The 25,844-nt window shown below is 37.0% G+C and overlaps 1 protein-coding gene across 3 annotated transcripts in view; it reads left to right on the top strand.

Moving 5' to 3' along the window:
* The window catches only part of furina (furin (paired basic amino acid cleaving enzyme) a), a 91,766-nt gene that overhangs the window by 44,309 nt on the left and 21,613 nt on the right, over positions 1-25,844 (top strand). For all 3 annotated transcript variants that reach the window (XM_038308633.1, XM_038308634.1, XM_038308635.1), the window contains exons 3-7: positions 4,003-4,101; positions 10,868-10,963; positions 12,949-13,077; positions 13,205-13,281; positions 23,155-23,243. In XM_038308633.1, the coding sequence (XP_038164561.1) occupies positions 4,003-4,101; positions 10,868-10,963; positions 12,949-13,077; positions 13,205-13,281; positions 23,155-23,243 (490 nt within the window). The remainder of the gene's footprint in view (positions 1-4,002; positions 4,102-10,867; positions 10,964-12,948; positions 13,078-13,204; positions 13,282-23,154; positions 23,244-25,844) is intronic.

The following is a 25,844-nucleotide window of genomic DNA, read 5'->3' as shown; positions in this document are numbered from 1 at the left end:
CTAGCCCCTGTGGATGTTTAAGCCAGCATCTTTTCATACCTGTCATCCTGACTAAAAAGCACCATATTTCACTGTCCTGTTCTATGCATTTTCCCCCCAAACCATATTAAAATTAACCAATTCAACGTCCAGGCAAAAACTGAATTTGTGCCAAGAATGATAATCTGTATTTTCTCTAAAAACGCAGCTGAGGAATAGACGAGGGATGTAAAAATAGATACAACATAGATATAAACACGGTAACGGTTTCATCCTTCTACACTAACAGTACATGGACTTGTACTAAAAGCTCTACCGCTGTGTTTAGTTCAGTCAAGGTTAAAGAGGCTACCGAGAAGTTGGAGAGATTGTTGATATAGCTTAAGATCCCACTAGGTGTGTACATAATCATTAATGCCAAGTAAAACTAAAGGTTATATAGTAAAGAGTGAGAGATTGAGAACTATGTATATGATTTAAGCAGTGTAAACATTGAGGAGGGTTTAAATAATGAGTAACAGTACGTTCAGATGTCTGAGTCCAGGTCAGGGGACTTTCAAAGAAAGGGCTTTTTATGACCAGCTTCCACTGTGGGGAACCGGTGCCCCCTCTATCCCGTTCACCACAGTGAACAGTTACTAATTGGATTCCAGCCTCATTACACAAACAAGTTTCTGAACTGTTTTTGAAGGCCGCTGCACTTGTGCTCCCTTTTTATCTGGGCTTACTGATGTGCAAACAGAATATGTTGATGCTTCACACACTGTGAGGCCTACAAATCACATGGTATCGAAATCAAAAGGAGAATGTCATATCAGACGTGTCTGTAAATAAGCTGCAGTGATGTCGCTCTCCAGTGAAATCCGTTGGCTGTCTTTGATGTTTACGGTTCCATATGGGCAGCAGTTTTCTGTTAATTTAACACAGCCCCAAACTCCTTCAACAGCTTGTCTTCTGACATTGTTTGGCTCTTCGTACGACATAATTGTGTCAACAATAGTCAGCTGGGATAAGACAACGGCCCTTTTTTGATAATTACTTTCCCACAAGGTAAATCTTGCAGTAGGGGAGGACCCAAACATGCAAACAAACCAGCAGGCAGTAATTTTCCACTGCATGTTTCTTTGCATTCTAATGGTGATGGATTAATGCCTCACTCTGGTAAATGACCACATGTTGAGTGGCCTGTTGTGCAGTTTCAAGCTTATCGCATCAGTAATGGTCGCAGGACTTGATCTGTTTCCACATCAGTTTTCCATCTAAATGTGTTGGTTGTAAATGGGCTTTTTTTCTCTCCTCTCAGTGGAAAGCTGTTAAACCCCCCTAGAAATGTTGAGATCTTTGGTTAGAATTGCCTAAAACATGAGCTGCTAAAGTGTTGTTGTTAATTGCGATACAACCATAGGGCTGCAGGGCACACATTTAGACGACTTGAATCTGGTTCACATTGTTGAATGACTTTAGTGAGTGTCTGCGCATATGTTTGTTATAGTTGAGCAGTTTTATTAGAAGCTAACCTATGCATATATATGTGCAGATATATTTACATGTTACTATCTTAGAACAGGTCCTTGTATTGCTGATTTGGTCCTTTTGTAGGCCAAAACAGTTAGAAATTAAAGGGATTGATATTTCGCCTTTTGCACCGTAATCTTTTTCTGCCAATATAAGCAGAGAAAACAAGGGATGTATAGATAAATTTGACTACTAAATCTTTAGATTTGAGCTACTAGATCTATAGTTTTTAAGCAGGGTCAAGCTTAACATGTATATAATTTACTTGCATTGAAATACAGCAGAAAATGTAAACAACTGGCTCTTCATGTAATGCAAATTTTTGCACTGAAAATCTCTTGGAAAACAAAAAACATGGTCAAAAATATAAAGCTGTACCAATGTTTATCTGTATGCAGTCTTCTTCTACATGTTTAAAGTGTGACTGTGGTGACTGAGCCCAAAAACGGCAAATTCTTAAAGAAGCTAAAAACTGGCAGAACATAGTTGGTGTAATCAGTCATTATCTGAGAGGGATCTTGTGCTAAATATACAATGAAGATGTTTTGTATAGGCCATAGATCCTCCTAGATGTTTAAAAGGAAGTATAATAGGTCCAATTTAATTCATGTATCACCTGTAATAGTTTAAATAAGCCAATTTGAACAATGAAGTAGCAATCAGAGATACTTTCTTCTGCTGGATCCATAAGTGCTCTGTTCTTAAACTCTTCCAGCCTTTCAGAATTGCCTTTTAGAGTTAAAAATATCCTGCTGTGATGTTCTACTGCGCTTTGCAGAGATCTGTCTCTAAAACCAGGCCTTTTAAAACACCAGAACCACCTCGGTGGAAATATCGTTAGAAAGGTCGTAATTGGAGCAATAAAGAAACCTAAGGTTGGGGTTAGCACATGGTATTTCAGTTCGGTGGGAAGCCCCTGTGCACAAACTTTGGGTCCTTGGAGCGGCCGTATCAGGTTGAATCCACATCTCCAACCTTCTCTGTGTGTCTTCCTAACTTCTGTCTCTGCCTAATTGCTTTCTAATATTTATAAATGGAGGCCACTTGTACCACATAGGTCCTGAGAAAAAAAAAAGGAAAATGTTAAAATTAACCTTATACTGTTACATGTCTGAACTATTGCTAAAGGCTACAGGTAAACACGGACAGTGTGTTCACTGAGCAGGCAGATGGGATTGCAGAACCAAAAGGGTGTGGCTTATGACTAAGCTCTACGAGAAACCTTTTGCAGGATGTCCAAATACATTTAATTCCTTCATTACAAGCCAAGTTGATTTTTCATCCTCTGCTTTTTAGTGAGTTTGCTTTGCATTGAAAAAATGATTCACACTTCTTCAGCAGTGCCATTTGGCAACTCATCATTGTGGCTCTATGACCATCATGGGGTGTAACTGAGTCAACTTGACGATTTCTATGCTGTGACTGTGAGGATAGATCTTAGAATGATGTGTGAATCAGTCACAGACCTTAATTCCTGGGCAGCAAGCTCAGGAGGTAATGGTGCAACTTTCAATTACTGGTTTCAAAATGGTGGTGTGACTTGCATGAGGGCACATGGCCACTGAATTGAGCATACCTCTAACAGTTTGTTTTTGAACAGGTTTGAAATGTATTTTTCCAGTATAGTCTACTCAAGTAGGAATTTATGGAAACAAATTACCCTCTGTTTGTTTTATTGTTTGCTCTTTGAAAAAGCAGGCAGCTGGAGCAGCTATTGGCTCTCAGTCTGAGCATCTTTTCCCCTTTATATATATGTATCTAAGTCCAGCATTTAACTTTAGTATTGCTCTTTAATGGTTTTTTACACAAAGGATCATGCTCTCTCTTTCAGAAACACAGGCTTGTTTCATTGGGCGGTCCCATTCAAACGTCAGTGTCTCTGTCTCCTTGGCTGCTGCTTCCTTATTGTCCAGCATGTTTGTGTGCAGGGGCTTTCTGTGTCACCCCAGCTGGAATCAGCGTGTTTACTGTGGTTAAATGGGAGCAGGGAGGATGATGAGGGTTGAGCTGTTCCTCTTTTAGACTAAGGGAAGGCTGCCCTGCACTCTGGAGTGGCACCATGTGGGGAGGAAGGGATTGTTGGGGAATGAGCTGAGCGTTCCAGATAAAATGTATTCATATATTTGCTTTAGACAGTGGCGTGTTAGCGATCCCTGTGTTTGAAGGCAAAACAAACTTAACCGAGGAACTCAAAATTCAAAGGTTTATTTGAGGAGACAAATATGTATGTAGCTTAGAATAATTTGAGTAAAAACAAAACATTAAAGGGATACTTTGTGCCAGGTCAGATGAAAGTAGATATTTATGTTGTATTGTTGACGTCTTTGACTACAACACAGCATGCCACCCTGAATCTTACCACGTTTTGATGTCAATAGAAATACTTGTCATTTAAAGGCAGAACTATTGGAGCAGGAAATATCTCATCAGACTGGGGTCATAAGAAAAAGTAGAGGTGTTATCTGATTATAGGCAAATGGATCTGATCGTATCTCTTTGTGTTTCCAGGTATTTGGTGATTACTATCACTTCCGGCATCGCAGAGTGGTTAAGAGATCCCTGTCGGTTCACAGAGGGACACAAGTCCGTCTGCAAAGAGATCCTAAGGTAAGAGCTTTATCTTTGGGGGTTAGCTCTGAATGTGTGTGTTAATTTTTTTTCTTTTTTTTTATTCTGGATGCTTCTGGGAAAATGCTTTTTAAGACACAAAGACAACTGCAGCTTGACAGATAGTGTTTGAGCCTTCACTTTAGAAAGAAAAATACTGTCAGTCAATCTATTTAAGAAAAATAATGGCTTCCGAATTCTAATTAAAATCTAATCATCCTAGCCTTAAGAAGAGCTGAAAGGAAACGTTTTAATGCAGACTATTGACGAGTTTATTCTCCAGCTCAGAGGCACTTTCAGTCGCTGTTACTCCCTTTTAAGACCTCTTCCAGTTAACACTTGTCATTGCAGTTAAGGATGCCTCATTCCTAAACCTGAGATCAAATGTAGTCTACATTGAAAACATTGTTTAAATTTTCTGAGCAATCACTTTCACTATGGATTCTTTAACCCCTTTTAAAGGTACACTATGCAACCGGTGTTGCATAGTGTACGTCTGAGCAGCTGAAGCAGGGAGAGAGACACAGCGCTGATGATCACTCCTCTTAAACAGTTTATTGACGCCTAAATTATCTTAAAATGCAGAAATCTGCCGGCAGAATATGCAGTTTGGATTATTTAGATGAAAACCACCTACCAGCTGCCGCGGTGAACCGCGAGGAGGCCAGAGGCTGCTGATGAAGGGATTCCTTCTGTCGGCGCCAGCAGCAAAGCTGCTTCAGCCGCGCGTCAGAACTAACTGGTACAAGCAGCAAAAATGAAGCAGCAGACGCGATTTTGCTGCTTTTGCTGCGTGAACTAAGCATAACTGCACAAAAGATCGCCACTGTGCTAGCAACGAGAATGCTTTTAACTGGGGGGTGTAGCAGTTCTCGCCGTAAAGCAAGACTGACTCTCACGAGACTTCTGAGCCTGTGGGTGCGGGTCGGTGCTCCTGCAATTGCAAGTGCGGTATTTCCCCCACAGACCACCAGGGCGGCCGAGAATACCGTTGTTCAACCTGAAATGACTCATTTAATCATCCAAAACGTTATGGAACACATTAATTAACTGAAAAATGTTGCATAGTGTGCCTTTAAAGGGAAAATTGTGATCTACTACTTGAAAGTGGTTTTCTTTTGAGCTGAGCCGGCTTCTCTCACTGCATTGCAGATGTAACAAGCTGTCAATGTTACCTTGGAAATCTTGACTGTACTCACCCTGTGTGTTTCACAGATATGTGGTTTGAGAAAATGGGTACATTGCACATTGACCCTGTACCAAAAATCACTTAATCTTTAAAGCGCCTATTCACAGCTAAAGAATCTCCATCAAAGTTGAATCTTTTGCCACATTAAAGAAGTATTATTCTAGATAATAAAGTGTGGAAACTTGAGTAGTAGCAGCAAGAAATTCAGGAGATAAATTACAGAAGGGATCAAAGTATTAGTGGCCCGTATTTTATTTAATTTGTTTCCGCACGTATTGCACACTTTTCCCACATCAATACCAAAGCACTGATTTGCAGCAGGATCTTAAGCAAAATGCTTGCCTAACTATCAAGATGATTTTAGGCTCAGTGTCTTGCCTGAGGGTTTCATTGAAAGGAGGAACTGAAGTTAAAGCCCCCAATTAGTGAGCAACCTGCTCTACCTCCAGAGAGTTTCCTTTGATGCATTAATTCTCAAATTATTCCTGCTGCAAAGGGTGATTTAAAAATACACATCAATTTCCCCTAATAGAAGAACTGCTGCACCAGTGATGCCGCCATGCTGCTTTAAAGAGCTTCTTGCTGTTCTGTTTTTATCTTTTCGATTATTTTTTTTTTTTTTTATGTTTTCCATTTACTGTTTAAAAAAAGCATTGTGGACTCAGTTCATCCTGAACAAATTCTCTGCCTGTCACTTTCAGATACCTGCAGGACACTAGAACGTTAAACAAATCTAAAGACTGAGAGCATTTACCTTTTTTAAAATACACAGGATAGCCATAGTTGCAGTCTTTATAGTCTGTTGGTCTATAAATATTTATGGGAAGCAATGGCTTCATAGGTTACTTGGGGATAATTGTGCAACGTTGGGAGTGAATTGAATTAATGTTTTCAGGCGTACTTTTTACATGTTGCAGTCAGAGCCAGCGTTTTGGAAAAGAAGCATGTGCTTGATTTGCATCACTAATCGTGTTCATTTGACTTCAGCTCAGAATGAGCAAACTACACTGAGGCTATTGCTTCTAGGAGGTCATTGTTTTAAATTTGTAAAGATTTTATATTCAAACTAAGTTCACTTGTCTCATTGGAGGCAGGGACTGAAGATTACTCTCATCGATTTCTACATTAGCGCATACAACTTAAACCTCTGATTGGGTTTATCTGCGCTGCACAGGTGGTGAACGGGAATAGACCTGCAGGCTCTGCAGAGCCTGTTTACGCACTCGAAGCAGCCCACCTCCCTCCCTGGGATTTCCTTTAACGTCACAGCTCCATTTCCTGTCAGTGAATTCCTTTTGTCCCACGGCCCCTCACACAAAGTGGACCGTTACAGATTCAGCTCCCTCTGTCTGTTAAAGTTAGAGATGAGGTTTTAATTTGTTTTCATTCTGGTCTAAGAGGGAGAGCTTTCCCAATGTTGCTTTACTCACAAGTCTTACCCGTCCTTTTGCTCCATCCCACGCATAAACATCAATATTTAAACTTTTCTGTAATTAACAATGGAATCAAAACTAGTGAACCAGGAGATTAGATCAAATCGTGCTCACAGTTTTCTGAGCTACATATTTTTGTTTTTTCTTTTAAATAAAATGGTTAAAATTGATTGCTTTTAAATCTGCTGCTTTGAAACTGGCTAAGATGAAGCCTGAACATTTCACTCAATTCAGTTTAATTTAATTCTTACAAAAGTACATGGACATCTGCCAGGCTTCATAAACCAACAATGCAACTAATTTGGGGTTTAGAGTCTAATCTGTTCTATCCATTGATACTTCTATTTTCCCTTATATTCTAGTTCTGATGTTTTTTCAAACAGTTCTTTGCTTCAGTGAGTGCCGTTGTTTAGAGGAGCTATAAAAAGCCATAAGGGACGGTAGAAGCTCCAGCCTTAATTAATTACCCAAAAGTTATTTTGCTATTGTTTGGGGAGTTTGCTTCTTTCTCCCCCCAAAGATTTTTAAGCGTATTTGCACCCCCTAAACAAGCTCATTATAACTTTATAGTACAGATGTGTTATCAGATGGTTGTAGTTTCGGTGTAAGTTGCATTTTGCTTGTTGAGTTAGAAGGACAGATTGAGTATATGGGGATTTTATTCGCCGCAGGGAAAGTGATCTTACTCCTGAACGTGTCATAAGGAAGACATTTTGAACCTTTCCATGGGATTTTTATGCTATACCTACATATGGATTTTTGCTAATCATGTTTGAGGTTCAGAGTTTTGTCACTTTCTTTTAAAATCAGTTGAACCATTCTTTATTTTGTGTGTAATCCTTCATGTCTAAAGCACAATTTTGCCCCAAGTCTGGCCCCGTAAACGTTATTTAGAGCCACACTTTCTAATAAAACACAAACTTTTTTAGTTTTGTTAAATCTATGCCATAGGAAATATGTTGCCATCTTTAACAGCTAATGGTTTATTTGTAATTTTAACTTTTAAAATAAGGAAAAATATTAAACAGTTCATAAAGATTAAGCCTGAATTTTCTTCCATAGGGTAATATTTGAAGTAAAAAGAAAATAATGATGATAAACACATAATCTCCAAGCTAAATAAAAGTAAAATAGCTGTACAAACATATTTCTGGTTCTTTTGATTTCATCCTGTTGTGAAAATTAAAGTAAGATATTCTTTATTAAAACAACTCTAAATCTTCTAAGACTGGTATTTGTTTTTATAGTGCATTAGTTAGATCTTTATACAATTTTTAGCCACTAGTAAGAGCCATTGTAGAGGGTCCAAAGAGCCGAATGTGTTTCCGGAGCTGCAGGTTGCAGACCCCCTGTTCTAAATTACAGGTACATAATATTTAATAGAGTCCTGATTTTGGTATACAGTTATATCAATTCTTCTCTACTGAGCTCGCCTTGGCTGTAAAGTCTTTCTGACTTGGACTAACATGTTAATCTTAAGTCGCATCACAACAAACTAAGACCTAAATGACCAAAAACCCAAAGAGGTTGATTAAAGACCTTATAAGTTGTCATGCATTTACTGTAAATGTTTTTCCAGCTTGAGATGCCTTCTTGTTAAACCAGTGTTTCCTGTTTGTCTTGGTATAACAGCTTTACCATTTCCTGGCTAGGTGTTCGAGAAGACATTCCACAGTCAAAGATGACCAAAAACCCAAAGAGGTTGATTAAAGACCTTTTAAGTTGTCATGCATTTACTGTAAATGTTTTTCCAGCTTGAGATGCCTTCTTGTTAAACCAGTGTTTCCTGTTTGTCTTGGTATAACAGCTTTACCATTTCCTGGCTAGGTGTTCGAGAAGACATTCCACAGTCAAAGATGACCAAAAACCCAAAGAGGTTGATTAAAGACCTTTTAAGTTGTCATGCATTTACTGTAAATGTTTTTCCAGCTTGAGATGCCTTCTTGTTAAACCAGTGTTTCCTGTTTGTCTTGGTATAACAGCTTTACCATTTCCTGGCTAGGTGTTGGAGAAGACATTCCACAGTCAAAGGGGGGATTTACACGGGTTTATAGTGTTATTTACACGTTTGCAGCAGCGCTTTTTAAAGTGGACCGGAAGTTGCAAAATCACATATGCTTAAAAAAAAACAAAAAAACTGGAGGGATGATTCTAAAAAGATGCATAATACGCAGGTAACATGGGAACGTGACGTGGTTTTTGCGCCATAATTTACACTTTACACATATGAATCTGTGCATGTAGGTTAGCTTGGAAATGTTCCCCCCCACACACAGCAGCCTTTCCCTGCGTACGTGTGAAACCAAAGTGTTGCATTCGATTTAGAAAAAAAAAAATGTGTTAAGTAAATGAAAAGCGGGGCAATCACACCCTCATCTTGATGTTTCAGCAATAAAGAAGCACTGGTTTTAATCCGATTGCAAAACACATGGAATTGAGTCAGCTTGGAGGTGACTGCACTCTTCTAACTGTTGAGCTCTTTTTAATAAACAGTATTCTTTTTAAAATGAGCATTTGAAAGCCGTAATTAATCTGAACAGAGAGGCAAAATGCTCCAGTTGCATCTCCAGTATCACTCCCTGTCCTAATGCCTCGATCAGAATTCAGTCGAGGCGTGAGTCGGAGCTTCAGAGATTCATGACTGAGAAGTCAGTTTTAGCGAGGCCTCTGCTTAGCTGATTCATTAACGGCAAAAAAAATTAAATTTATGTGTTTATTTACTATTAGAGGAATGCCTGTTTAGATGTCATACCTTATTTCTTCTTTAAAGGTCACAGTAGTATTGTATTTAAAATCTGAACTGCAGTGTTTTTCTGTGTTAGATGTATTTTGTCTAAAGCAAAAAGCCAATAGAACAAAAAGTTTGTAAGTGCAGGTTTTAAATGCTTAGGCACATTTTTAAGTTATATTAAACATTTCTAGTAAGTTGTCTTAAGATTCAAATTAGTCTCTTTTGTATTATTTTTGTTTTACTAAGGGTATAACACAGTAGCGGCGTCTTCTCCTTTTTGTCATACTTAAGATTAAAGCTGCAAACATCTGGCGTTTCCAGCCGTTAGATATATACCTATTTTTTTAAATTTATATTTTTAGTAGATTTTTGTTTCCCTTACAGTTCTTCCTATATGGATAAATAAATCGTATTCTAAAGGCTATGAAATATGAAAGAAAGGAAAATATGCTGCAGTTTTTTTTTTTATCCAATGAAATCTTTTTGTTTGATTAAAGATTGTCCTCTTGTGTGCAGTTCCTCTGTGAACATCTACTACATAGTAATAAGAGACAAGCTTCTAATGATTATGTTGCTCCCTAATGGCATGAATTCAGCAAGAACATGCCTCTTATGTATTATGTAAACTGCTAGGCCTCTCCCTGCTGACCTGATCTCTGCTTTTAGATAAAAAAAATTCTTGTTTAATTGATTGAACCAGAACCCAGGCCTCTCAAACATTTGAGGAGACATAAGTACAATTAATCTATCCTTCATTTTTTTACTTAAATCTCATCATTTCACCATCCATGTGAGAGCAGGGAGATCTTGCGTGTCGTCGTCCTTCACATAAGGTACCGCGTCCTTGCAGCAGACACTTCTTTGTTCTCCCTCTTTGATTTTTTTTCTTCCTATTTTCATGTCCAATGCGTCTTCCCAACCCAAGTGTCTGCCACTATAATTCAGAGCAGGGAGGAATATTCAGAAACATCTTCTCTTTATGCCCTCTGCCAGGTATCTCTACAAGTGTCTCCACATAATGACGCCTCGCATTTTTTGTGTAGTGCAGCTGAAATGCCTCCCTAATGTGCATTCATGTTCAGGTGTACGCATTTTCACAATAGTTGCATCACATTTTATACAAACCAGAAATTTTAATTAGTCTTGGCCTGCTCTGGAATTCATCAGCGAGCCTCATTAGTGGGGAGTCCAGCATGCCCCGCTGGCTCTAATCTCTCTCTGTCAGCTGCCATCCCGGGGAGAGTTGGGATCTTAGTTATTTTGTTTTTGGCATGTTGGCACTCATTGGAAGCACATAATTACAATCAATTTCTTTCTCCTTTAAATGGCATAAGTGAGGCTATTTGTACTTTTTATTTTCATGTGCTAAACATTAACCAGTTGTTTTTTTCTTGTTGATTGCCCTTTGTTTAGGTAACTTGGGCAGAGCAGCAGGTGTCCAAACAGAGGAAGAAGAGGGATACTGCTACAGAGTTTGTAGACCCCAAGTTTAGAGACCAGTGGTACCTGGTGAGTATCAACCATATGACAAACACCTGAATAAAAAAATGAAAATAATCTGCCCCAGCAGCAGTGTAAAAACAGAAAGTCTCCAAATTCCAATCTACTTCTTTGAGAATCTCATGGCCTGCAGAAGTGCATAAAAAGCTCAGCAACAGAGTGAGATGGGGGGGGGTAATTTATCTTGAAGTGGTCTTGTTTTTATTGGATTGATTTTCACATTTGGAATGCCACTGATACATTGGACCATTAAAAGCGGCGGTAACAACTCCTGAGACTTTCAGCTCAGCTTCACTCTTCAATTACTGTGAAGTTGCTGCAGGCAGAAGAAGATTCATGGTGATGCAAAACAGACTTGAATCACAGACTGCAGGAGCAGACCCTATAGTTAGTAGTACTTTGACAAGAAAACAAGTTAAAGACCACAGCGGCCTGTAGAATTAGTACTTGTTAGCTATCCTGGGAAGATCACAGTAGTTGACACTAAAGTTATGTCCTGACGCAAACTGGGAAAGCTCTACCTGAAATCTAATATGGCTTTCAGTGTCTTCTAATACAGCTAATCACATAGAATTTTCATTAGTTTGAAATTTGGTTTATTCACGGTTTTGAAAAAAAAAACACGTCTGATCTATTTTATTGATTCTTCTAATTAGGAATAATAGTTAAGGGAATTGAAAATATATATATGGTCCCCTTTTCTTGTTATTAATGAATAAAGATCAATAAACGATATTCCTTTATCCCACTAGTAGAAGTTCTTTTAAAAGTTTGCGCAGTTAATGATCCAAAAATGTCGAGATTAAAACACAATTGGGAACCTGAAGTTACAGATGCTTAGATATATTTATCTATCTAAGCTGACAGGGTGGAAATAGGGCTCTAATTAGACAACAAGAGGAGCAGTGGAACTCTGGAGGAGCTGCAGTTACCCATTGCTGAGGTGGAAGGTTCTCCTATTTGCTTACATGCTTTTTTGAAAGTATGTTATCTTTTTTTTATTGGTTAAGAGAAATGTTAGAAGTCACTGCAGTTTTATGGCATGAATTCAGCAAGAACATGCTAATTTTGTCTGATACCAGCAAGGGATGGAGAGGTGAAAGAGCAAAACAACTAAACAGTTCTAGAAGAAAAGGGTCTTAAAGTTATGCAGGTGGTTAAAAGTTTACCCTCAATTTGAAGGGTAATATATCAATGTGGAAGCTGCTTATGCTGCAGTGTGACGTCTCTTCTCATCAAACATTTTCCTGGCTTCAGATGATTTCATTAGAGACAGTTCTTCTTTTTTTATGTTTAGTTGATGGGCTTGAACGAAGGTTGAACATCCTGAAAGAATGTATTTAATTTTAGTTTGATTTGTTTTTATGAGGAGAATGTTCCACAGATCAAAACCTGAAACTGAATATTTTCTTTAGCTTGCTGAAAATGTTAAGCAGATCTCCTCCTTGATGGACACCACTGAGAATGGAACATGTCAGCCATAAAACAGCATTTTTTACAGACTTCCTCTGCATTGCAAATCACATCTTTCAGTTTTAATTGATTTTACTTCTCGGTGATTGGGGTGTCAAGGTTCTTACAAGGTTGTAGAGTAATTTAATTCTGTCTGATCGACCGAGGCTGATATGGTACAGTACTGAAATCTAGGAGAGAAGAGCTCAGGATGACACATCCCACCATTACTTTTTAATGGTGAACTCTGAGAGGAGGAGCTTTGAACCTTTGGAGTCCTGATCTGACTTTTGATAAAAGGTCAGGTTAAATGTCAGAGGCATGCAGATTGCAAGCTGTGTTGGGTATTACTTCCCTTTGCTAAATAGTTATAAGAAAGAGTAGAACAGACAGACTGCATGCTAGTTAGACCAACCATGCTTCATTGGTATTTTTTAATGTAGAAAAAGAAGCAAATTTAAAGATGATTAAAATTCTTCTCATGTATTTTTCTCTCCCTCATGATTACTTTAATTCTGATATATTTACTGTCATATTCTCAGTACAACAACAACCATCGGGACTTGAATGCCAAAGCTGCGTGGGAGCTGGGCTACACAGGAAAAGGCGTGGTGGTGTCCATCCTGGATGACGGAATAGAGAAGAACCATCCTGACCTGTCGCAGAACTACGTGAGTATACCTGGCATCCACTGAGACGGTGCAGATTACAAAGGACCAGCTACCTAATATATGAATTAAAGAATAACTAATGGACGTTAATGAATCTGACACCAACTATTCCTCTGTCTCTTTAAAGGACCCAGACGCTAGTTATGATGTGAATGATGCGGATCCTGATCCTACGCCCCGGTACACACAGCTTAATGACAACAGGTAGCTCTTTATACAGTTTCTTCCATTCTCTAGTATTTTTATTTCCCTAACCTCCATACTTTTTCATAAATGTTTCTGTTCAGAGGAAACTACTATTTATTTTCTGTATTTACCACATTTCTGCCTCTCATAACTAAAATAACTAGAACTAAAAGCACATAGCCTGGTATTCACTGCTAAAAAATCAGTTAAAATAATTAATTATTTTATCATGGAATTTGACACTACATGTGTTAATATCTGTGAAATCTAATCATAATAAACCATAAAAACTGCAGTTGACGTGACTCAAAATCATCCTCATCTGCTGGAAGATTCACAATGAACTACAAGTAGCAATGTGTGAACAGCCAGCTTCTTTGGCAGGGACCTTCAACGCATGATTCTATTAGCCACAGCAAGCGTATAACCAAATGTGATGAAATTAAGGTTAAATTAATGTAAATATGTAAAAATCATATTATATTTGTCCTTTGTCATATTATAATTGTCACTTTGATGTTTGTCTGTTTTTGATAGCTGACAGTTGCAGCCATGTTGTAAAAAAAAAAAAAAAACGACCACAAATTTAATATACTGATGTGAGATTGATGAATTTATGGGCGTTTCTCAATTCACATGAACACAAGTACGGACTCGTGTCCTCGCCAAGTATGTTCTAGAGAAGAACACAGTGTGGACTTGGGGAGAACGCGAGCACACAGCATAAATATGGGTCAGATTCAACAGAGGCGTACTCGTGACGTCACAGTCACCACATTCAAAGCTAGTCTGGAACAGCATTTCACCTCCTGTTATTAATAGTCTCCAGATAATAATAAATTCTTACTTCTTTAATTTATTGGGGGAATATTAGTTAATATAATCAGATAAACCAGACAAATCAAATGTACATTTTGCCAAATAAAACAAAAAAATCACCATCAGAGCCAACGGTCGTTCACACACAGCTGGGCCGAGAGAGGGCTGCTGCAGACGGGCTACGATTAGCGCTGGCTGCTGTTACCCTCTCAACTTTTTAAAATGTTTTTATTACAAATTAAATCAGTAAATGATGGACCATATAGTGATGCCTAAAAGTATAATGTTCTTGCCTCAAGTCATCCTTAAACATACTTTTATTGAACAAATGCAACAGAAAAGGGAACTTTTAATTTAATAACCTGAGCTCTGTGAGCACTCCATAGGAAGCTGCTGCCACCGCAGTGCATGCTGGGACAGCTGTCAATCTCGGACAAGTCTGCTCTGATGCATACTTGGTAATTAGGGAGGGGAGCAACATCCGGGGACTTTGTCCTTTCTCGGTCTGCTGTTCTTGTGAATTGGAACACGACTAGGGCTGAGGCTGATGACGTTTTTTTACGATTACACAAGCACATGAGAACGCACAAGTACACATATTAAGAAACGGCCTATATATAGGCCTATGTGTATAGGTAGATACATGCATTGGTGCCTTTCTAATATACTGAGATACGATCTCACAAGCTTCAGTTTTATTTCCTATAAAAATCTCAATCCTTGCATCCCTATAACATCACAGCACCGTCGAGACTCTTCTGTAGTCAGAGTAAATTTGCTCTGTTATAAAGGTGTTGCTTGTAAAACCAAAAAACAAACAAACCATAATTATTGCAGTGTTGTCTCAAGATGACATGAGGCTTTGTTTATCACCACCATGGGGCCCTGCAGAGAATTGGATTGAATTAAGTTCATCAGCATTAATGAAACAGCAAATCTCTTGGCTCAGAAAGGTCCCTACTTGTCTCCCCCCCTCACCCTCACCGCCTGCCCCTCCTTCTTCCCTTTAATTTTTGATTTGCAGTAATCTGGTGTTTGTTGGCTGCTGGCCCATGAAGCCTTTTTAATGGAGGCTCAGCAGGATTGCCGATGATAGGAAGAGAAGATTAGAATTTGGTAAAAAAAAAAAAGAGGTGGAGTTTTAGCTAAAGATAAAGCACATGTACTATGTAACTATGCTGGCGTCCTATCTAGCAGCGACGGGGGATGATCTTAGGTCTGGAAATGTAATCCTACTAAAAATAGCTTGTTTGGACCCACACAGGCCTGGGAGGAAAAGGTTTGACAGATGAGATTACAATACAAACACCATGACTTTCTAATGCTGCTGAGAAATGACAAAATTCTTTGAGAAAGGTTGTTTATTCCTTGTGTGCATCTCTGCAGCTCCTCATAGCAAAAATTCCATCTTAGGTTCCAGAGCTCATCAGAGATGTTTCTCATTCAGGTTTTCCTCTGTATGGAGGCACCATCTTTACCCAGCTCCCATAAACACACCTCAGCTCTCATCCAGGGCCACCAGGCCGTTGTGACTTCCATTCAGCTGGTCAAATTTAGAAGGAGAACATTTCTATGGGTGTTTTTCTACATTCGTGTGATTAAGTATTTGCTTGCGGGCTTTATAGTGCCGTTGGAGCTGATGTATGTGCAAACAACCTGTGCGAGAGCCTGAAACGCTGTAAGCTTATGAGAGAGAGACTGTAGCTGTCTGTTCTGCTGAAAGCCCAACTCTGTCTGCTCCCATAAAGCTGCCTTTCTTCCCAGCATGCAGGCAGGAAGGAGAACCATTTGCCCTTATGTTTATCTAAAGCGCCATATAATCTGGACGTTTCTCTTTCAGTATCAAGGTTTTCTCTGAATGCTGCCTGGATGGTTTTCAAATATTTTTGTTCTGTATTTTTATGGTTATAAAGGTTTTTAAAAGTACATGTTTTAAATGTTATCTCTGGTAGGTATTATTATACATCACCTCTTTAAACCTTTTCTGACAGTCGTACAGAATACTAATTTAAACATAGGAAGATTTTACAAAGCTTCAAATCAAGTGACTGACTTTATTGGGATGAGCTTAATCTATTTTATTTGCTAGACTGACCTGCTTTAGTTTGGACTTTAAAAATCACTGGCCCTTTAGTGGTACATACCAGCTCATTAGTTAATAGGCAGGCCCATTACTAGACTTAAGAATGAGCAAAGCAGAACACTTGTTCAGATTTACCTCTGAGCTTTAGTGAAGCCAGGAAACTAATGAACTATAAATGCCACAGGGACCATGCTAGATTTTCTTTAATTGTACTTTTACTGTAATCAAGCTCTAAGTTGTAGCATATGTGTAACTCTTTATATGTGGGACTATTGGCTCTCTAAAGGTGATCATTGCTGTTATTCACTGAGACCTTTTGAACAACCTGGATCTTTATTTTTGTAACATTGGCATTAAAAATTAAGCAGTTGTAATCCAAAATCCAATTTTTTTTTAAAAAGGATTTCAGCTGATTTGAGTTCTTCTTTGTCTTGCAGAGCAAAGCTTTACCATGAGCATAAACAGCAGGAGCCAAATTAGGATAGATTTTATCTGCTGGTAACATTAGAATATCTGGGTAAAGATCCGATTCTGATATCTGCATTTAAATCATCTAATTACTATATTTTCTCATCCTGAACACGTTTAAAGGTTTAGTTTAGTGAGAACTAGAGAAACCACAAAGAAACTGTCAGCTAAAGCTGACAATTCTTTTTACACGCTTTTTAAACCTATTTTCAGACGACTGTGTTACGGACGTCAAAGCCTAACAGGACTTTTACTAAAGTAAAATAGTCCAAAAAGACACCACATTAACAATAAATATGTCTGTAATCATGTAATAAGAAGCTATAGAATATGATGAATCATTCAAGCGAAGAGCTGTAACACCTTGTTTGTATTTGTGAAAATTGTCCCATTAAAGGATTTTTATATTTTACAGATGTTAAGTAAAAAAAAAATAATAAAAAATTAGGACTTTTTCAAAAAAACATTTTTAACAACTTTTCTGAGCAGATAACTGAAACAATTTTCTTATGTTGAACACTAAAATGTTTTAGAATAAGGTGGCGCTAAGCAGGGCAGTGCTCACTTTGTTCACTTTCTGTTTTACTCATACAGTGTAAATTTTTTTTGTTTTAGCAAAAACTCCAATAATAAAATTGAATCAAAATGAAACTTGCATCAACACAGAACCGTGTCATCTTGATCTTTGATAATATTATCAGTTTGAAGATTGATTTCTGTATCGCATCCCGTACTGGTATTTGCTCATGACCATCAAAATAAAGATTGGGTTTTGGATGCGTTTTAGAATGAGACGTTGTCATAGGTTGTGATTAACGTGATTCTAACAGGCTGTAAAACGTTGAGAAACCAAAAAACTTGATTTACTTTCTCTTCTTTTGAGCCACTCAAGATTCTGCTGTAAAACTCTGAGTATAGAGAAGTAGTCTAAATAGAAAGCACATTTGTCTTCCTGTTCATGTTGTCATCAGGATGTAAGGTGTTACATTTCTAGTGTGAAAACGAAAGGTGTTGACCTTTTAGTCAGACAGAGCACTAACTGCTAGTTTCTTAGAATTTGGAGAATCCACTGTTATTGACTCGTATCATTTACTTCTGAGTGCATGAAGCTTAAAAACTACCTTCATTATTTGTTGTAATTTTTTCTACAAGCAATATTTCTTTTCTTTCCCCTTTTTAAGCTTTTATTGTCAGGTGGTGGCCTAGTGCTTTGTTAATTTACCTAAAGTTAAGCAAATGAACAAATGTGACTAGAAGTACGGTGCAGACCAAAAGTTTGGACACACCTGATTCAAAGAGTTTATTTTCATGACTATGAAATTTGTAGATTCCCACTGAAGGCATCAAAACTATGAATTAAAACATTTGGAATTATAAACTCAACAAAAAAGTGTGAAAGAACTGAAAAATATGTCTTATATTCTAAGTACTTTAAAGTAGCCCTTTTGCTTTGATTACTGCTTCGCACACTCTTGGCATTCTCTTGATGAGAGCTTTTGGTCTGTACTGTATTTTTCCCCCTTTTTCAGAGGAAAATGTTCATGTGTAAAAATAAAAATAAAACAAAAAATAAATGAATTTGATCAAACTCACTCTGCAGTTATAGCAGAATTAATAGAGGGGATTTTTTTTAGCTACTGAACCTCGGCAGCTCCTTCAACTATGAGTGTTCACTGGTTTGCACCCTGTGATGATCATGTGCATTGCGCTGTGAGGACAGGCATATCTGAACAGTAAAATAAAAAAAAATTTAAAAACTCCCATTTATGTCCCGATTTTTCTGTTGAAGGACTAATTGTTCTCTGGGGGAATCATAATAAAAGTACATCATGTTGACAGGTTTTGTTTTTGTCGATTTCCACGGTGAAGATTGATCATCTTTAGCAATAAAACGAAAGGAAAGCCCAGAGCTCCTACAGTGAGATAATAGGCCTTCTTCTGGCATTTAAAGGTCATTGTTGATTAAAACTACTTTGTGCCCTTTAGTCTCCAGATCTCAACCTAGTTTATCCAAGCGGGTCTTTTAACAGCTCTGGGATTATAATCCTCTGACCAGCTCTATCAGCTTCCCAGACAGGTTTTCCATCCTGGAGAATCAATGTCTACATTTTTCCTTGCTTTGTGTGCAGATTTTTAAAATCCTCTACTTTGGGTCTTTGCATCGTTTTTGATCACAATCTGCATCTGCTCAGCCCAGCCAGGAAATTTGAAAGCCTCTAATATTTAGTTGGGCTGGATCTTTGTCAGATTTTGGCATGCTTTCATGTCGGCATTGTTTCTAAACAATTACAGTATGCAGCATGTCATTGATTTCTAGCCAGAGCTGCATTCATAGGTTTTACCAGTGGATTGCACTGATGATGGATCTGCTCCAGCACATAAAAGGGTCAGAGTGGAGTTAGAATTTGGACTCTGTTTTGGGCAGTTGTTCTGTGGGAGCTAATGACGGATTTATTATACAACCATCTAATGCAGTAATTGAAGGAATAGTGGTCTTACAAAGTTTTTTACTATCAGGGTTATTTCTTCTGTTATCCATGGCTTTTGACAGTGAGTGGGAAAAGTGAGTAGATATAATTTGGCTCTTTTCACGTCCAACATGGTTATTTAAAGTTAGCAAGTATCTTTTTTGGACACAAAAAGTCTGTAGAGATTGACCTCTGAAAGTGCTGCTACAGTTTTAACAGAAAAGAAAAGCTAATCTATAACAGCTGGAGAAAGGGTTTTGCTGACAATGAGAAGAATAGGTCTGTGCATCCCTGGCATCTGATCACAGATGTAGGAAAAATCAATTTACGATCACATCACTAAGTTATTAAAGTAACTAAATGGTAAAGTGAAATTAAAGATCTTAAAATGTGTGAACAAACTGGAGGAATTAACCTAAAATTAGATTAAAAGGGAAAAATAAGATTAAAAAGGGGGGAAAGGTTTCTGAAAAGGCTTTTTCTTCATGTAGTAAAGATGAATAACTTAATTTTTTTAAAAAATGCTTCCTTACACTAATGATTGTTTTCATGCATATTCTCTGATGTCAGGAGACTGCTCAGACGAGGGAATACGCATATTTATCATAGTTCAAATTTATAATTTTTTGGCTAAATAAATTGATAGGTCTGTAAAGCAAAATAACTTAGATGACAAATAGATTTAATCTGATGTTTCCATTGAATTTCCATTTTAAATACTGAAAATTATTTGAGAAGTAATTATATCCTAAACCAATCTGGATTAAATATGCAAATTTATTTAACATAAGTAATGGATAATAACTTTACTATGTTAACATGACTTAATTGGAAGGAATATTTTTTTTTAAGTAATAGAGGATGTACATTACAGGATTTAATTATTACGTTAAGATAAATTGTAAAGGTTTTAAAATGATCAATTCTTATACAATGAATCCATTGCTTTGATCTGGAGGCTAAAGTGACTGCCATTTTATGTTGGTGTTTCTTCCACAGAATGTGCTGTTATTGGTATTCTGTTTCAGAGAAAAAGAGGGTGAGAGGATGATTTAATATAAATTAGGGATGAAACAATCAGATCAATCGTGATTATTCGATTATTTAAATAATCATCAACTAGTTTAGTAATCGATTAATCGTTAACTGGAGTATAGAGACCAAAACGTGCCTTTAGCTGACAGAGAAACCCAATTAGATCAGTAACCAGTAACTATACCAAAATTGTTAAAAAAAATTTGCATTTTGCATTTAACATAAAAATCTTGTTCCTCTCTCTACAAGTTCTGTTATCATCAAGTTATCCTCAAGTGGAAAAATGTTACTTTCACCTGGTTTAATTTCACAATCTTTAAGAAACATTTTGCTATCTGATTATTAATTGATTAACATAAAAAATTATCGACAGATTGATTTGCAAAATAATCGTTAGTTGCAGCCCTTATATAAAGACAAAAGAAAAAGAGCAAACTGTAAACCTGCAAGGATCCATTTAGATTTTGTTTGTGCAGCTGGAATATACATATTTTTTGATTGTTACAAAGGTAATAAGATCGTGTCCTAGATTCCATTAACACTGTGCCCAATAAAGTTTAAGGTGTTTATTTATTCTGCTCTCAATTACCGTCCAAATTTCGGCCGGTAGTTGAGACCAGAATAAATAAACACCTTAAACTTTATAGGGCACTCAGTGAAATACTAGGAACATCAAAATTTCAAGCCAGGAGTGTTATTGGAATCCAGGACACGATCTTATTACCTTTGTAACATTCAAAAAATATGTATATTTTTCATGGCAAAGAGGGAGCGAAACACTTTTGTTTTATTACAACTTGACTTTAGAGGCATTGAAGCTGACACTACAGGCAATGACTTTTTTAACTTGGCTTATTACATTTTTAACTTTACTTTTTAACTTTTTAATTAGCTTTTTAGCTTTTTACCTTTTTTTTTCTTAAGATGTTAATTTAGAACTTGTCAGCTGTGCGAAACATTTTTTTATGTTGCAGGGTTTTAACCTTTTAGATTGGGATTGATCACTTTTTCCTTATAATGGGGTTTCGCAGTTTTAGCAGATCAGATTAAGAATATTTTTCTTATGTTGTATATATATGAAATAATCTATTTTCAAAAGTTTCTTCAGCTTGCCAGGAGCCACGCTCCTCATTATATGACGGCCACAGTAAAAGTCCAATAAATCCATTGAAACAATGACGATGCACAGAAGAGGAGAAATTATGTGAATTGATGTGAATGCAGTTGACATTTTCTCTTTCCAGACAAAAAGGGTAATTGATTACCGGTATGACACAGCTTAAGACAATACTAATGCTGCTGATGTCAATAGTTCCCCATTTTGAATGCTATTGTTTCTATTTTTTTAATAACTACTTAAAATGTAGTCTTATTTTCCCCTTTACATTCACTCATTGATTTTTTTTTTCCTTTTAATTTATTTATCACATAAAAGATAATATCCTTTTTATAATTGAAAGGCTGGAAATGTTTTAAAAAAATTTTTATTTACTATCATCCCATCTGTTAATTATGAAATGCTGATTTTTACTTACTTTTGAAAGTATTGGCTCTAGCAGAGCACCTACTAAACAAAGCTGAATGTGGGTCTCATCTTACTGAGCCTAGACTCCTTTAGATTCAAAGTTATTTTCACAAATACTTTGGTTTCTGAGAAACTGCCCATTTTATCTGTGAGAATCTCTCCCTGTGCTTCTTAAGTACTTAGTGGAAAACCTGTGTGACAGAACAGGCAGGATCATTGGCAATGACTGTATCTGTTCTAACTTGCAAGGTATTATAAATGCTGTCTTGAATGGAGAAACACTGGATATCAAATTCTTGTTGAATAACACATTTTTTTCCATCAACGCTGCTTATCGGCTCCATCTGGGGAAAAAAAAAAAAAGAATAAACAGATGCAGAAAAACAGTACCTCAAATAGTAATGTTGTGATAAAGCTCAGTGGAAATTCAGTTGACAAATCTGTGTGAATGCATTTGCTTTTTGAGTCTACAAAGAGCCTTTTTTTTTTTTATTTCAGTTCCTCTGCATGCTTCAATCTGGCCTCGTCCCCCACCCAATAAAGTCCAGGGACATATTAGAATCCTGGCGCTGCTCTTGATTGTGGCATTTACATTAGCCTTCGCCCTCCCAGCTCACCACTCTGTCTGAAGGAAACTTAGGGGAATGGCAAATAAATCGCAGCACTCTGACCTTATGTCAGTATCCTGAGACTCTTAATATAACCACAGGCCTTCATTCTAATTAGATGCCCCCGATGATTCCGATTACACCTCCTTAGACTCCTCTTTTCTTTGTACAGTTCACAATTCACCTCTGGCAGCACAAGTTATTGCTGATTGATAACAGATAATGTCCCCACTGGCAGACTACAAGCTAAAGCACAAACCAAACATCCTTACTGTGACATTATATGGAGGGTGTTTTATCAGCCAAAGATGTTGGCTTCAGATATTGTTGGATTATTCGGTATTTGGTTTGGCTTGTCAGCTAGAGTGTCTCAGCAGAGCTTTGCTTGCTCAGAATGTTTCTTGACCGACCTTGGATCCAGCTTTCCTGTCTAGTAATGGCTGTTGTCCAGGGGGATTGTGCCATGATTTTGAGGGCATTGAACCTGTGTATCCATCTGGCTGGGAAGGACTATGCCCTTCTAGGGCTCTTATTTTTGGATCCATATACCGTGAGGCTAGCTCTTACCGCAGGGGGAGTCGTGTTTAATAGAAGTGGCAAACCTAATTCACGACTTCCTTTTTCAACAGGCTGGAGGCTTTTTGAGGGTACTAATGCTACAAAGCTGTAGATAATGCACAATAGATTGCTCTCATTGGTGAATTTGTTTCACAGTATTGGTGCCAAGAACCTGTCTCCAACAGTTTGTATTGTCTCACTGTACATCTTCACCACACCGCATAGTGAAAGTAATTTCTTACATGTAACCTAGAAGAGAGCCATACTTGGTTCGACAAAATTTTCAAGGATAAGAATTTCTTGTTTCCTTTTCTCCCTCTGTTGTAGGCATGGAACCCGATGTGCAGGAGAGGTGGCGGCAGTGGCAAACAATGGGGTGTGTGGAGTCGGTGTGGCCTACAATGCAAAGATTGGAGGTAAGGTTGAATCAATGTGGTTTTGCACAACTAAATCAGAGTCCTTTTTTTGTAAATAGATCTGAAATGAAATAGTGATCCTGCAGCACTATTTTTTTTTTTACTTACCTTCTTCAGTGTATTTCTGAGGCACAGCATGCCTCTAAATCTTTTTAAGTATCACTGCAGCTGTGAGGATTGGCAGGTTGCTGTAAGTGTATTGGTTTTGCAAGAAGTAACAGCCTTGAGATGTAGTTTCTGAAATGACACAATGCAATAGCTTCAGTTCGGTTTGATTTACTGTAATGTATTGTTGAACTCTCTTCCCTGCACCTGTATCGATGTTCTGCAGAATGGCTGCGTCATTTTGTGGCCTCACATTTTAAACCTTTCCACATTAATTATAGGCTACAGATATTCAAACCCAGACACACAATGAATTATCACTGTTTATTACAGTTTTCCCATTTAAACATGAAAACCAGGATACCACTGATAGATACTGTAGATATATGTACGGTATATACATATGTTTATATATACATACATATATATGTATATACATATGTAGATATATACATACATATATATACATACATATATATACATTTGTAGATATATACATACATATATATACATACATATATATACATTTGTAGATATATGTATATACATACAAACTTTAAATCTCCTTATAGATTTATGCCAGATTAACCATGCTGATAAACATTGTCCTTTTTTTTGTATTGCTTAATTTAAAAGTGTTTCTGCTCCAATTTACTAGTCTAATTTTATCAGGTCGTTTTTTTTCTTTACTCTGTTTGATGAAAACTTGCTCTCAGATGTACTCCACTCCTGAGGACATGGTTTATTCACGATCCAACTGATCTCATTCTTTTTGTATTTCTCTTACAACCAGCTCGAGCACACAAAAAAAAAATCAATAGAGGTACTGTTTGAATTATATGGCTAGCTCCATAAAAAAGGAATCATAGCAGATTCACAGTTGTATTCTTTCCAGCAATACTACATGGTCTTTAAAAGCCCCCACATAAATGGTGCGTCATTTATAACAAATATCTTCTTATGCACATCAAACTTCAGAGTGGACATGTTTTAAGTTTCTGTCACCAGAGTTATATCCTGGCCAAAAAATATAAGCCAGTTTCCTCCTTGATCCATGGACCTTGGGCTCACTGAAAGATGTTCCTAGTAGCTATTATGTCAAGAAATATCAGGAAGCCTTTGATTTATTTGTAGTTGCATGACCTGGTTTGACCAGGCTATAGCTGCTGGACATATTTTTCATGCACAGTAGTTCATAGTTAAAGTATGACGTTTGCAGGTCCCATGTCTGTAAAACAAGTTAAAATTATCCATCCTTGCCCTTCAATTATAGCAGGCTATGTTTTAAGCTGCTCTGTTTTTGTTTTTTCTTTCTGTACTTGGGGCTCTGCATCTGTTATCATCTTCTTTTTTATCTACTGCATGAATGGGACACATTTTCCAGAGTTACCTGGTTTGTTTATAGAGTTCTGCAAAGGGAATTCTTTCTGTTATTTTAGCAGATGTTTTTGTCCAGCTCTTATGGTAAGATATTCTAGATAATTAGTTTTTTGTTTGTTTTTTTCTGATGTTTTATTAGCACTGACTGACTTGGCCTTCCTCTAGACCAAAGACTGACAATCTTATTGAATCCTTTTTATTAGTTTTAAGTTAACTCCCACAGTAGTAGTATAACATCAATTTATGATATTGTTGCAATAAAGATATCTTGTACATTTAACCAAAGTTAACCTCAGTATTCAGTTTTTCTCAGTTATGATTGAGGTCCCACATCTATTTCCAACTTTTAGTATCTTGCAAAAAAGGATATTAATTGCCCTAAAAATCCAACCATTGAGATAATATGATGTTTCAAAGCTTCGCTAACATTGCATGTAAGCTGTAATATTGCAGTTAAAATATCGCTCATAATGGATTTGCTGTAACTATTGCAGTTTGGTCACGGTTACTATAAGAATATTGTTTTTATTCATGTACAAGTGAATCTCAGTGAATGTCAATGTCAAGTTTCTTTACTTTGTTCATTAGAAGTAACTCAAACCATAAAGTTTCATTTTATGGATTTATATCATTTCTAGCTTTTATTTTTTCATTTTGAACAAATATAGAATGAAAGAGAACAAATATAGGTTCTCAGGAATATTTTCAATTATAAAGGAAAGCTCTGTGTTTACATTTTGAAGCTTTCTCTCCCCGGTTCTTCTCTAAGAAGAGATCACTCGGGACATAGGGCTGGATGATATAGAAAAAAAGCTTATCGAAAAAAAAAAAAAATGCATATTTGATAACGATAATTATTGAAAAGATTTGAAACCATATTTTATGTGCAGCTCTGCCTGGACTTTTTATGATATTGCTAAATTATTTAATTTTAATAAAGAACACAAACACAGACTTCCAATTAAATCTTTATTTAACCAACTTTTTTTTAACCATAACAGAATTGTTTAAAGAAAAATAACATAAGAGACCTGAGTTATGTTAATAAATACTGACAAAGAATAAACTGAAGTGACCAGAAAAGTGACCAAAATAAATATAACAAATAAATAAAAA

The sequence above is a fragment of the Cyprinodon tularosa genome, unplaced genomic scaffold (assembly GCF_016077235.1).
Source record: "Cyprinodon tularosa strain WSP-4 unplaced genomic scaffold, ASM1607723v1 ctg642, whole genome shotgun sequence".
In the NCBI taxonomy this organism is placed as follows: domain Eukaryota; kingdom Metazoa; phylum Chordata; class Actinopteri; order Cyprinodontiformes; family Cyprinodontidae; genus Cyprinodon; species Cyprinodon tularosa.
Note: the sequence above shows the minus strand (reverse complement) of the source record. Positions and strands in the feature narration are given on the sequence as shown.